The sequence below is a fragment of the Ambystoma mexicanum genome, chromosome 6q, assembly GCF_040938575.1.
Source record: "Ambystoma mexicanum isolate Mex_15411 chromosome 6q, UKY_AmexF1_1, whole genome shotgun sequence".
NCBI classification, from domain to species: Eukaryota; Metazoa; Chordata; class Amphibia; order Caudata; family Ambystomatidae; genus Ambystoma; species Ambystoma mexicanum.
In genome coordinates this window covers 1,667,197,135-1,667,209,429 of record NC_090937.1, presented here as the reverse complement: position 1 = coordinate 1,667,209,429, position 12,295 = coordinate 1,667,197,135, and the positions used below count along the sequence as shown (strand labels likewise).

General features: G+C 55.3%; 1 protein-coding gene across 1 annotated transcript in view; it reads left to right on the top strand.

The window, feature by feature from the left end:
• Positions 1–1,662, top strand: part of MRPS26 (mitochondrial ribosomal protein S26) — a 187,456-nt gene extending 185,794 nt beyond the window's left edge. Inside the window, exon 4 of the mRNA XM_069632521.1 lies at positions 933–1,662. Coding sequence (XP_069488622.1) covers positions 933–1,064 — 132 coding nt within the window. The 3' untranslated portion in view covers positions 1,065–1,662. The remainder of the gene's footprint in view (positions 1–932) is intronic.
• The last annotated feature ends 10,633 nt before the right edge of the window (positions 1,663–12,295 follow it).

The following is a 12,295-nucleotide window of genomic DNA, read 5'->3' as shown; positions in this document are numbered from 1 at the left end:
TGATTATTTCTGTGATCCTAACATGCTTGGAAAATAAATATGCATTCATTATGTTCCTCCCTGAGCATTTCCAGACACAACGAAGAAGTTGAACAGAAAGAACCCATTTCCTTATCTCAGTGTGTGCTGTTTCTGAGAAGCCCCTTTGTGTCCTGTTAATTCATCCATGCAGATAAGAATCTAAGCATGTGTTCCGGATTCTGCCAAGACATCTGCCCTTTGTACTGAAATCTGCTCTCAACTGGTGCATAAATGATACACACAGAAAGATGAAAAGTGGTGTATGCAGAAGATTTGAACGAGTTAAAAGGCCTGGTATGACATCTGGAGACCTGACAAATGCTACAGAGGCTTACCGTGTAGGTATTGGCAACTGGTTGCCTCCTGCTAATGTGGCAGCGCCCAGGGTTTCCTACGCTCTTGTGAAGAACCAGGCCAAGATTTTTTCTAGAACTCTTTAAGCATTAGCTTCTACTTGTTTTAGTAGTGAAAACAGTCTATCCTAATCCTAAACCCTTAACTCGTTTTGCCTACCCGTTTGTAGTGAAACTGGTAAGTGTTCAAGCGATGGGGTAGGGACTGGAAAGGGGTAGAATGCATAGAGGCGTGAATTGAGATGTATGCTTACACTGATGGGTTGGAGAAGGACGGTGATATGACGGGTAAAATGAGTGGTGGAGAAAAGTAAAATGTGAGGTGGACTTGGCGATTAGCTAGGAATACACCCGGCCAAGGATACAGGTAGATCACACATGCACTCAGAATGGAATACTCTGTGTAGCTGTTTGAAATCCTTGCTGAGGTGCGCTGTCCTTGGGATGCTTCCTAGAAGGGGGTGTTGTCTGTAGAGCTAGGCAGGTAAGGAAGCTGGCTTACCGCTGTGTAACCATTGGCTGTCAATAACTCCAATTTCCGTCTTTTGTGTTTCACAGGAAGAAGCAAAGCATTTCGTCACGCTGGAGAACCTGGATCAGCGAATTGAGGAAGCGTTGGATAACCCCAAGAACTTGAACTTTGCTGTGGATAAAGAAGGCCGAGTGGCTAAGCGCACTGCGCTGCAGTAGAACTTTGCCCATGTGCACAGTACCCACCACAGGACTTGATGCAGACACTTCAGTGCTGCTAGGTATTGGCCAACCATGAGGCGACCACTTGGTCTTATGCCACACACAGGAATCTATGCTAAAGGATCTCCGAGCTGTGCCATGTGCGGGGCCTCCTTTTGTAACTGGAGAGAGCTGGTGCGGGGGTCAAGGGGTGGGGCGGGGCGGCAGACATTGTACAGAAGTAGGAGTGGCATTGGTGGTCCGAGGATATACTCCAGTCTGGGAAGCTTGGGAGCTAGGCTCTCTCAGTAATGCAAGCAAGCTTGCTTTTCTAAATGTTTGAACTGTTTACTTTTGCAATGCCCTGGTGTTCTCAGAAGAACACATCTGAAGTTAATGTTTTCAGATGCAAATGATGCAGGGTTAAAATGCATCTGAATCCAGATTAAGGAAAAAAAGCAGCTTCTGAAGTGAGTTCTAGCTGAGAATGTTTGTCAAAGGGTGATCTGATGCCCCCAAGACTCAGGGGGTCGGGTGGGGAGGGGGCGCTCACTTTAGATAACCAATGGCACCAAGTGAAAGTGCCATGGCACTTAATAAAGACATTGGAATGGAATTTAATGTGCCTTTTTTGATGTTTCTGAAACCATGAATTGCTGAAGTTGTAGACTTGGATTAGGAGGAGGTGTCCTATCATTGTGTGTGTAGACCATTGGGTGTGTCCTGATTTTATTGATTTTAATTTTATTCCTAAGGCCACTCGGCAGTGGGCACCCATGAACAGAGCACTATCTCCCAGCAGACCACTCAGCAGGTGGAACCCATGACCAGAGCACTATCTCCCAGCAGACCACTCAGCAGTGGGCACCCATGAACAGAGCACTGTCTCCCAGCAGACCACTCAGCAGGTGGAACCCATGACCAGAGCACTATCTCCCAGCAGACCACTCAGCAGTGGGCACCCATGAACAGAGCACTATCTCCCAGCAGACCACTCAGCAGTGGGCACCCATAAACAGAGCACTATCTCCCTGCAGACCACTCAGCAGGTGGGCATCCATGAACAGGGCACTATCTCCCAGCAGACCACTCAGCAGTGGGCACCCATGAACAGAGCACCATCTCCCAGCAGACCACTCAGCAGGTGGGCATCCATGAACAGGGCACTATCTCCCAGCAGACCACTCAGCAGTGGGGACGTGTGAACAGAGCACTATCCCCCAGCAGACCACTCAGCAGTGGGCACCCATGAACGGAGCACTATCTCCCAGCAGACCACTCAGCAGTGGGCACCCATGTACAGACTACTCGGCAGTGGGCATCCATGAACAGAGCACTAGTTATCTCCCAGCAGACCACTCAGCAGTGGGCACCTATGAACGGAGCACTATCTCCCAGCAGACCACTCAGCAGGTGGGCACCCATGAACAGAGCACTATCTCCCAGCAGAACACTCAGCAAGTGGGCACCCATGAACAGAGCACTGTCTCCCAGCAGACCACTCAGCAGGTGGAACCCATGACCAGAGCACTATCTCCCAGCAGACCACTCAGCAGTGGGCACCCATAAACAGAGCACTATCTCCCTGCAGACCACTCAGCAGGTGGGCATCCATGAACAGGGCACTATCTCCCAGCAGACCACTCAGCAGTGGGCACCCATGAACAGAGCACCATCTCCCAGCAGACCACTCAGCAGGTGGGCATCCATGAACAGGGCACTATCTCCCAGCAGACCACTCAGCAGTGGGCACCCATGAACGGAGCACTATCTCCCAGCAGACCACTCAGCAGTGGGCACCCATGTACAGACTACTCGGCAGTGGGCATCCATGAACAGAGCACTAGTTATCTCCCAGCAGACCACTCAGCAGTGGGCACCTATGAACGGAGCACTATCTCCCAGCAGACCACTCAGCAGGTGGGCACCCATGAACAGAGCACTATCTCCCAGCAGAACACTCAGCAAGTGGGCACCCATGAACAGAGCACTATCTCCCAGCAGACCACTCTGCAGTGGGCACCCGTGAACAGAGCACGATCTCCTAGCAGACCACTCAGCAGGTGGGCATCCATGAACAGGGCACTATCTCCCTGCAGACCACTCAGCAGGTGGGCATCCATGAACAGGGCACTATCTCCCTGCAGACCACTCAGCAGGTGGCACCCATGAACAGAGCACTAGTGTTAGCTCCCAGCAGACCACTCAGCAGTGGGCACCCATGAACAGAGCACTATCTCCCTGCAGACCACTAAGCATTGGGTACCAGTGAACAGAGCACTATCTCCCAGCAGACCACTCAGCAGTGGGCACCCGTGAACAGAGCACTATATCCCAGCAGACCACTCAGCAGGTGGGCATCCATGAACAGGGCACTATCTCCCTGCAAACCACTCAGCAGGTGGCACCCATGAACAGAGCACTAGTGTTATCTCCCAGCTGACCACTCAGCAGCGGGCATCCGTGAACAGAGCACTATCTCCAAGCAGACCACTCAACAGGTGGGCATCCATGAACAGGGCACTATCTCCCAGCAGACCACTCAGCAGTGGGCACCCGTGAACAGAGCACCATCTCCCTAGAGACCACTCAGCAGGTGGCATCCATGAACAAAGCACTATCTCCTTGCAGACCACTCAGCAGTGGGCACCCATGACCAGAGCACTATCTCCCAGCAGACCACTCAGCAGTGGGTACCCGTGAACAGAGCACTATCTCCCAGCAGACCACTCAGCAGTGGGTACCCGTGAACAGAGCACTATCTCCCAGCAGACCACTCAGCAGTGGGCACCCGTGAACAGAGCACTATCTCCCAGCAGACCACTCAGCAGTGGGCACCCATGAACCGAGCACCATCTCCCTAGTGACCACTCAGCAGGTGGCATCCATGAACAGAGCACTCTCCCTGCAGACCACTCAGCAGTGGGCATCCGTGAACAGAGCACTATCTCCCAGCAGACCACTCAGCAGTGGGCACCTGTGACCAGAGCACTATCTCCCTGCAGACCACTCAGCAGAGGGTACCCCTGAACAGAGCACTATCTCCCAGCAGACCACTCAGCAGGTGGCACCCATGAACAGAGCACTAGTGTTATCTCCCAGCTGACCACTCAGCAGTGGGCATCCGTGAACAGAGCACTATTTCCCAGCAGACCACTCGACACGTGGGCACCCATGCACAGAGCACTATCTCCCAGCAGACCACTCAGCAGTGGGCACCCATGCACAGAGCACTATCTCCCAGCAGACCACTCAGCAGTGGGCACCCATGACCAGAGCACTATCTCCCAGCAGACCACTCAGCAGTGGGCACCTGTGAAAAGAGCACTATCTCCCAGCAGACCACTCAGCAGTGGGCACCCGTGAACAGAGCACTATCTCCCAGCAGACCACTCAGCAGTGGGCACCTGTGAAAAGAGCATTATCTCCCAGCAGACCACTCAGCAGTGGGCACCCATGTACACACCACTCAGCAGTGGGCACCCATGAACAGAGCACTAGTTATCTCCCAGCAGACCACTCAGCAGGTGGCATCCATGAACAGAGCACTATCTCCCAGCAGACCACTCAGCAGGTGGGCACCCATGTACAGACCACTCAGCAGTGGGCACCCATGAACTGAGCACTATCTCCCAGCAGACCACTCAGCAGTGGGCACCCATGAACAGAGCACGATCTCCTAGCAGACCACTCAGCAGGTGGCACCCATGAACAGAGCACAATCTCCTAGCAGACCACTCAGCAGTGGGCACCCATGACCAGAGCACTAGTTATCTCCCAGCAGACCACTCAGCAGGTGGCATCCATGAACGGAGCACTATCTCCCAGCAGACCACTCAGCATTGGGTACCCGTGAACTGAGCACTATCTCCCAACAGACCACTCAGCAGGTGGCATCCGTGAGCAGAGCACTATCTCCCAGCAGACCACTCAGCAGTGGGCACCCATGAACAGAGCACTATCTCCCAGCAGACCACTCAGCAGTGGGCACCCATGAACAGAGCACTATCTCCCAGCAGACCACTCAGCAGGTGGCACCCATGAACAGAGCACGATCTCCTAGCAGACCACTCAGCAGGTGGGCATCCATGAGCAGAGCACTAGTGTTACCTCCCAGCAGACCACTCAGCAGTGGGCACCCATGAACAGAGCACTATCTCCCAACAGACCACTAAGCATTGGGTACCCGTGAACAGAGCACTATCTCCCAGCAGACCACTCAGCAGTGGGCACCCGTGAACAGAGCACTATATCCCAGCAGACCACTCAGCAGTGGGCAACCGTGAACAGAGCACCATCTCCCAGCAGACCACTCAGCAGGTGGGCATCCATGAACAGGGCACTATCTCCCTGCAGACCACTCAGCAGGTGGCACCCATGAACAGAGCACTAGTGTTATCTCCCAGCTGACCACTCAGCAGTGGGCATCCGTGAACAGAGCACTATCTCCCAGCAGACCACTCAACAGGTGGGCATCCATGAACAGGGCACTCTCCCAGCAGACCACTCAGGAGTGGGCACCCATGAACAGAGCACTATCTCCCAACAGACCACTCACCAGTGGGCACCCGTGAACAGAGCACCATCTCCCTAGAGACCACTCAGCAGTTGGCATCCATGAACAAAGCACTATCTCCTTGCAGACCACTCAGCAGTGGGCACCCATGACCAGAGCACTATCTCCCAGCAGACCACTCAGCAGTGGGTACCCGTGAACAGAGCACTATCTCCCAGCAGACCACTCAGCAGTGGGTACCCGTGAACAGAGCACTATCTCCCAGCAGACCACTCAGCAGTGGGCACCCATGAACAGAGCACTATCAACAGACCACTCAGCAGTGGGCACCCGTGAACAGAGCACCATCTCCCTAGTGACCACTCAGCAGGTGGCATCCATGAACAGAGCACTATCTCCCTGCAGACCACTCAGCAGTGGGCATCCGTGAACAGAGCACTATCTCCCAGCAGACCACTCAGCAGTGGGCACCTGTGACCAGAGCACTATCTCCCTGCAGACCACTCAGCAGAGGGTACCCCTGAACAGAGCACTATCTCCCAGCAGACCACTCAGCAGGTGGCACCCATGAACAGAGCACTAGTGTTATCTCCCAGCTGACCACTCAGCAGTGGGCATCCGTGAACAGAGCACTATTTCCCAGCAGACCACTCGACACGTGGGCACCCATGCACAGAGCACTATCTCCCAGCAGACCACTCAGCAGTGGGCACCCATGCACAGAGCACTATCTCCCAGCAGACCACTCAGCAGTGGGCACCCATGACCAGAGCACTATCTCCCAGCAGACCACTCAGCAGTGGGCACCCGTGAACAGAGCACTATCTCCCAGCAGACCACTCAGCAGTGGGCACCTGTGAAAAGAGCATTATCTCCCAGCAGACCACTCAGCAGTGGGCACCCATGTACACACCACTCAGCAGTGGGCACCCATGAACAGAGCACTAGTTATCTCCCAGCAGACCACTCAGCAGGTGGCATCCATGAACAGAGCACTATCTCCCAGCAGACCACTCAGCAGGTGGGCACCCATGTACAGACCACTCAGCAGTGGGCACCCATGAACTGAGCACTATCTCCCAGCAGACCACTCAGCAGTGGGCACCCATGAACAGAGCACGATCTCCTAGCAGACCACTCAGCAGGTGGCACCCATGAACAGAGCACAATCTCCTAGCAGACCACTCAGCAGTGGGCACCCATGACCAGAGCACTAGTTATCTCCCAGCAGACCACTCAGCAGGTGGCATCCATGAACGGAGCACTATCTCCCAGCAGACCACTCAGCATTGGGTACCCGTGAACTGAGCACTATCTCCCAGCAGACCACTCAGCAGGTGGCATCCGTGAGCAGAGCACTATCTCCCAGCAGACCACTCAGCAGTGGGCACCCATGAACAGAGCACTATCTCCCAGCAGACCACTCAGCAGTGGGCACCCATGAACAGAGCACTATCTCCCAGCAGACCACTCAGCAGGTGGCACCCATGAACAGAGCACGATCTCCTAGCAGACCACTCAGCAGGTGGGCATCCATGAGCAGAGCACTAGTGTTACCTCCCAGCAGACCACTCAGCAGTGGGCACCCATGAACAGAGCACTATCTCCCAACAGACCACTAAGCATTGGGTACCCGTGAACAGAGCACTATCTCCCAGCAGACCACTCAGCAGTGGGCAACCGTGAACAGAGCACCATCTCCCAGCAGACCACTCAGCAGGTGGGCATCCATGAACAGGGCACTATCTCCCTGCAGACCACTCAGCAGGTGGCACCCATGAACAGAGCACTAGTGTTATCTCCCAGCTGACCACTCAGCAGTGGGCATCCGTGAACAGAGCACTATCTCCCAGCAGACCACTCAACAGGTGGGCATCCATGAACAGGGCACTCTCTCAGCAGACCACTCAGGAGTGGGCACCCATGAACAGAGCACTATCTCCCAACAGACCACTCACCAGTGGGCACCCGTGAACAGAGCACCTTCTCCCTAGAGACCACTCAGCAGGTGGCATCCATGAACAGAGCACTATCTCCCTGCAGACCACTCAGCAGTGGGCACCCATGACCAAAGCACTATCTCCCAGCAGACCACTCAGCAGTGGGTACCCGTGAACAGAGCACTATCTCCCAGCAGACCACTCAGCAGTGGGTACCCGTGAACAGAGCACCACCTCCCAGCAGACCACTCAGCAGGTGGGCATCCATAAACAGGGCACTATCTCCCTGCAGACCACTCAGCAGGTGGCACCCATGAACAGAGCACTATCTCCCAGCAGACCACTCAGCAGGTGGCATCCATGAACAGAGCACTATCTCCCAGCAGACCACTCAGCAGTGGGTACCCGTGAACAGACCACTATCTCCCTGCAGACCACTCAGCAGGTGGCACCCATGAACAGAGCACTAGTGTTATCTCCCAGCTGACCACTCAGCAGTGGGCATCTGTGAACAGAGCACTATCTCCCATCAGACCACTCAGCAGGTGGCACCCATGAACAGAGCACTAGTGTTATCTCCCAGCTGACCACTCAGCAGTGGGCATCCGTGAACAGAGCACTATTTTCCAGCAGACCACTCAACAGGTGGGCATCCATGAACAGAGCACTATCTCCCAGCAGACCATTCAGCAGTGGGCACCCATGAACAGAGCACTATCTCCCAGCAGACCACTCAGCAGTGGGCACCCATGAACAGAGCACTATCTCCCAACAGACCACTCAGCAGTGGGCACCCGTGAACAGAGCACCATCTCCCTAGTGACCACTCAGCAGTGGGCACCCATGACCAGAGCACTATCTCCCTGCAGACCACTCAGCAGTGGGCACCCATGACCAGAGCACTATCTCCCTGCAGACCACTCAGCAGTGGGTACCCGTGAACAGAGCACTATCTCCCTAGTGACCACTCAGCAGGTGGCATCCATGAACAGAGCACTATCTCCCAGCAGACCACTCAGCAGTGGGTACCCGTGAACAGAGCACTATCTCCCTGCAGACCACTCAGCAGTGGGTACCCGTGAACAGAGCACTATCTCCCAGCAGACCACTCAGCAGGTGGCACCCATGAAAAGAGCACTAGTGTTATCTCCCAGCTGACCACTCAGCAGTGGGCATCCGTGAACAGAGCACTATTTCCCAGCAGACCACTCGACAGGTGGGCATCCATGAACAGAGCACTATCTCCCAGCAGACCACTCAGCAGTGGGCACCCAGGAACAGAGCACTATCTCCCAGCAGACCACTCGGCAGTGGGCACCAGTGAACAGAGCACTATATCCCAGCAGACCACTCAGCAGTGGGCACCCGTGAACAGAGCACTATATCCCAGCAGACCACTCAGCAGTGGGCACCCATGTACACACCACTCAGCAGTGGGCACCCATGACCAGAGCACTAGTGTTACCTCCCAGCTGACCACTCAGCAGTGGGCACCCATGAACAGAGCACTAGTGTTACCTCCCAGCTGACCACTCAGCAGTGGGTACCCGTGAACTGAGCACTATCTCCCAGCAGACCACACAGCAGTGGGTACCCGTGAACTGAGCACTATCTCCCAGCAGACCACACAGACGTGGGTACCCATGGACGGAGCACTAGTTATCTCCCAGCAGACCACTCAGCAGTGGGCACCTGTGAACAGAGGACTGTCTCCCAGCAGACCACTCAGCAGGTGGGCATCCATAAACAGGGCACTATCTCCCTGCAGACCACTCGGCAGTGGGCACCTGTGAAAAGAGCATTATCTCCCAGCAGACCACTCAGCAGTGGGCACCCATGTACACACCACTCAGCAGTGGGCACCCATGAACAGAGCACTAGTTATCTCCCAGCAGACCACTCAGCAGGTGGGCACCCATGAACTGAGCACTATCTCCCAGCAGACCACTCAGCAGTGGGCACCCATGAACAGCACGATCTCCTAGCAGACCACTCAGCAGGTGGCACCCATGAACAGAGCACGATCTCCTAGCAGACCACTCAGCAGGTGGCATCCATGAACAGAGCACTATCTCCCAGCAGACCACTCAGCAGTGGGCACCCATGAACAGAGCACTATCTCCCAGCAGACCACTCAGCAGGTGGCACCCATGAACAGAGCACGATCTCCTAGCAGACCACTCAGCAGGTGGGCATCCATGAACAGGGCACTATATCCCAGCAGACCACTCAGCAGTGGGCAACCGTGAACAGAGCACCATCTCCCAGCAGACCACTCAGCAGGTGGGCATCCATGAACAGGGCACTATCTCCCTGCAGACCACTCAGCAGGTGGCACCCATGAACAGAGCACTAGTGTTATCTCCCAGCTGACCACTCAGCAGTGGGCATCCGTGAACAGAGCACTATCTCCCAGCAGACCACTCAACAGGTGGGCATCCATGAACAGGGCACTCTCCCAGCAGACCACTCAGGAGTGGGCACCCATGAACAGAGCACTATCTCCCAACAGACCACTCACCAGTGGGCACCCGTGAACAGAGCACCTTCTCCCTAGAGACCACTCAGCAGGTGGCATCCATGAACAGAGCACTATCTCCCTGCAGACCACTCAGCAGTGGGCACCCATGACCAAAGCACTATCTCCCAGCAGACCACTCAGCAGTGGGTACCCGTGAACAGAGCACTATCTCCCAGCAGACCACTCAGCAGTGGGTACCCGTGAACAGAGCACCACCTCCCAGCAGACCACTCAGCAGGTGGGCATCCATAAACAGGGCACTATCTCCCTGCAGACCACTCAGCAGGTGGCACCCATGAACAGAGCACTAGTGTTATCTCCCAGCTGACCACTCAGCAGTGGGCATCCGTGAACAGAGCACTATCTCCCAGCAGACCACTCAGCAGTGGGCACCCGTGAACAGAGCACCATCTCCCTAGAGACCACTCAGCAGGTGGCATCCATGAACAGAGCACTATCTCCCAGCAGACCACTCAGCAGTGGGTACCCGTGAACAGACCACTATCTCCCTGCAGACCACTCAGCAGGTGGCACCCATGAACAGAGCACTAGTGTTATCTCCCAGCTGACCACTCAGCAGTGGGCATCTGTGAACAGAGCACTATCTCCCAGCAGACCACTCAGCAGGTGGCACCCATGAACAGAGCACTAGTGTTATCTCCCAGCTGACCACTCAGCAGTGGGCATCCGTGAACAGAGCACTATCTTCCAGCAGACCACTCAGCAGTGGGTACCCGTGAACAGAGCACTATCTCCCTGCAGACCACTCAGCAGTGGGTACCCGTGAACAGAGCACTATCTCCCAGCAGACCACTCAGCAGGTGGCACCCATGAACAGAGCACTAGTGTTATCTCCCAGCTGACCACTCAGCAGTGGGCATCTGTGAACAGAGCACTATCTCCCAGCAGACCACTCAGCAGGTGGCACCCATGAACAGAGCACTAGTGTTATCTCCCTAGTGACCACTCAGCAGGTGGCATCCATGAACAGAGCACTATCTTCCAGCAGACCACTCAGCAGTGGGTACCCGTGAACAGAGCACTATCTCCCTGCAGACCACTCAGCAGTGGGTACCCGTGAACAGAGCACTATCTCCCAGCAGACCACTCAGCAGGTGGCACCCATGAACAGAGCACTAGTGTTATCTCCCAGCTGACCACTCAGCAGTGGGCATCCGTGAACAGAGCACTATCTCCCAGCAGACCACTCAACAGGTGGGCATCCATGAACAGAGCACTATCTCCCAGCAGACCACTCAGCAGTGGGCACCCATGAACAGAGCACTATCTCCCAGCAGACCACTCAGCAGGTGGCACCCAATGATCAGAGCACTAGTGTTATCTCCCAGCAGACCACTCAGCAGTGGGCATCCGTGAACAGAGCACTATCTCCCAGCAGACCACTCAACAGGTGGGCATCCATGAACAGAGCACTATCTCCCAGCAGACCACTCAGCAGTGGGCACCCATGAACAGAGCACTATCTCCCAGCAGACCACTCAGCAGGTGGCACCCATGAACAGAGCACTAGTGTTATCTCCCAGCTGACCACTCAGCAGTGGGCATCCGTGAACAGAGCACTATTTCCCAGCAGACCACTCGACAGGTGGGCATCCATGAACAGAGCACTATCTCCCAGCAGACCACTCAGCAGTGGGCACCCATGAACAGAGCACTATCTCCCAGCAGACCACTCGGCAGTGGGCACCCGTGAACAGAGCACTATATCCCAGCAGACCACTCAGCAGTGGGCACCCGTGAACAGAGCACTATATCCCAGCAGACCACTCAGCAGTGGGCACCCATGTACACACCACTCAGCAGTGGGCACCCATGACCAGAGCACTAGTTATCTCCCAGCAGACCACTCAGAGGTGGGCACCCATGAACAGAGCATTATCTCCCAGCAGACCACTCAGCAGGTGGGCACCCATGAACAGAGCACTAGTGTTACCTCCCAGCTGACCACTCAGCAGTGGGTACCCGTGAACTGAGCACTATCTCCCAGCAGACCACACAGCAGTGGGTACCCGTGAACTGAGCACTATCTCCCAGCAGACCACACAGACGTGGGTACCCATGAACGGAGCACTAGTTATCTCCCAGCAGACCACTCAGCAGTGGGCACCTGTGAACAGAGGACTATCTCCCAGCAGACCACTCAGCAGATGGGCATCCATAAACAGGGCACTATCTTCCAGCAGACCACTCAGCAGTGGGCACCTGTGAAAAGAGCAGTATCTCCCAGCAGACCACTCAGCAGTGGGCACCC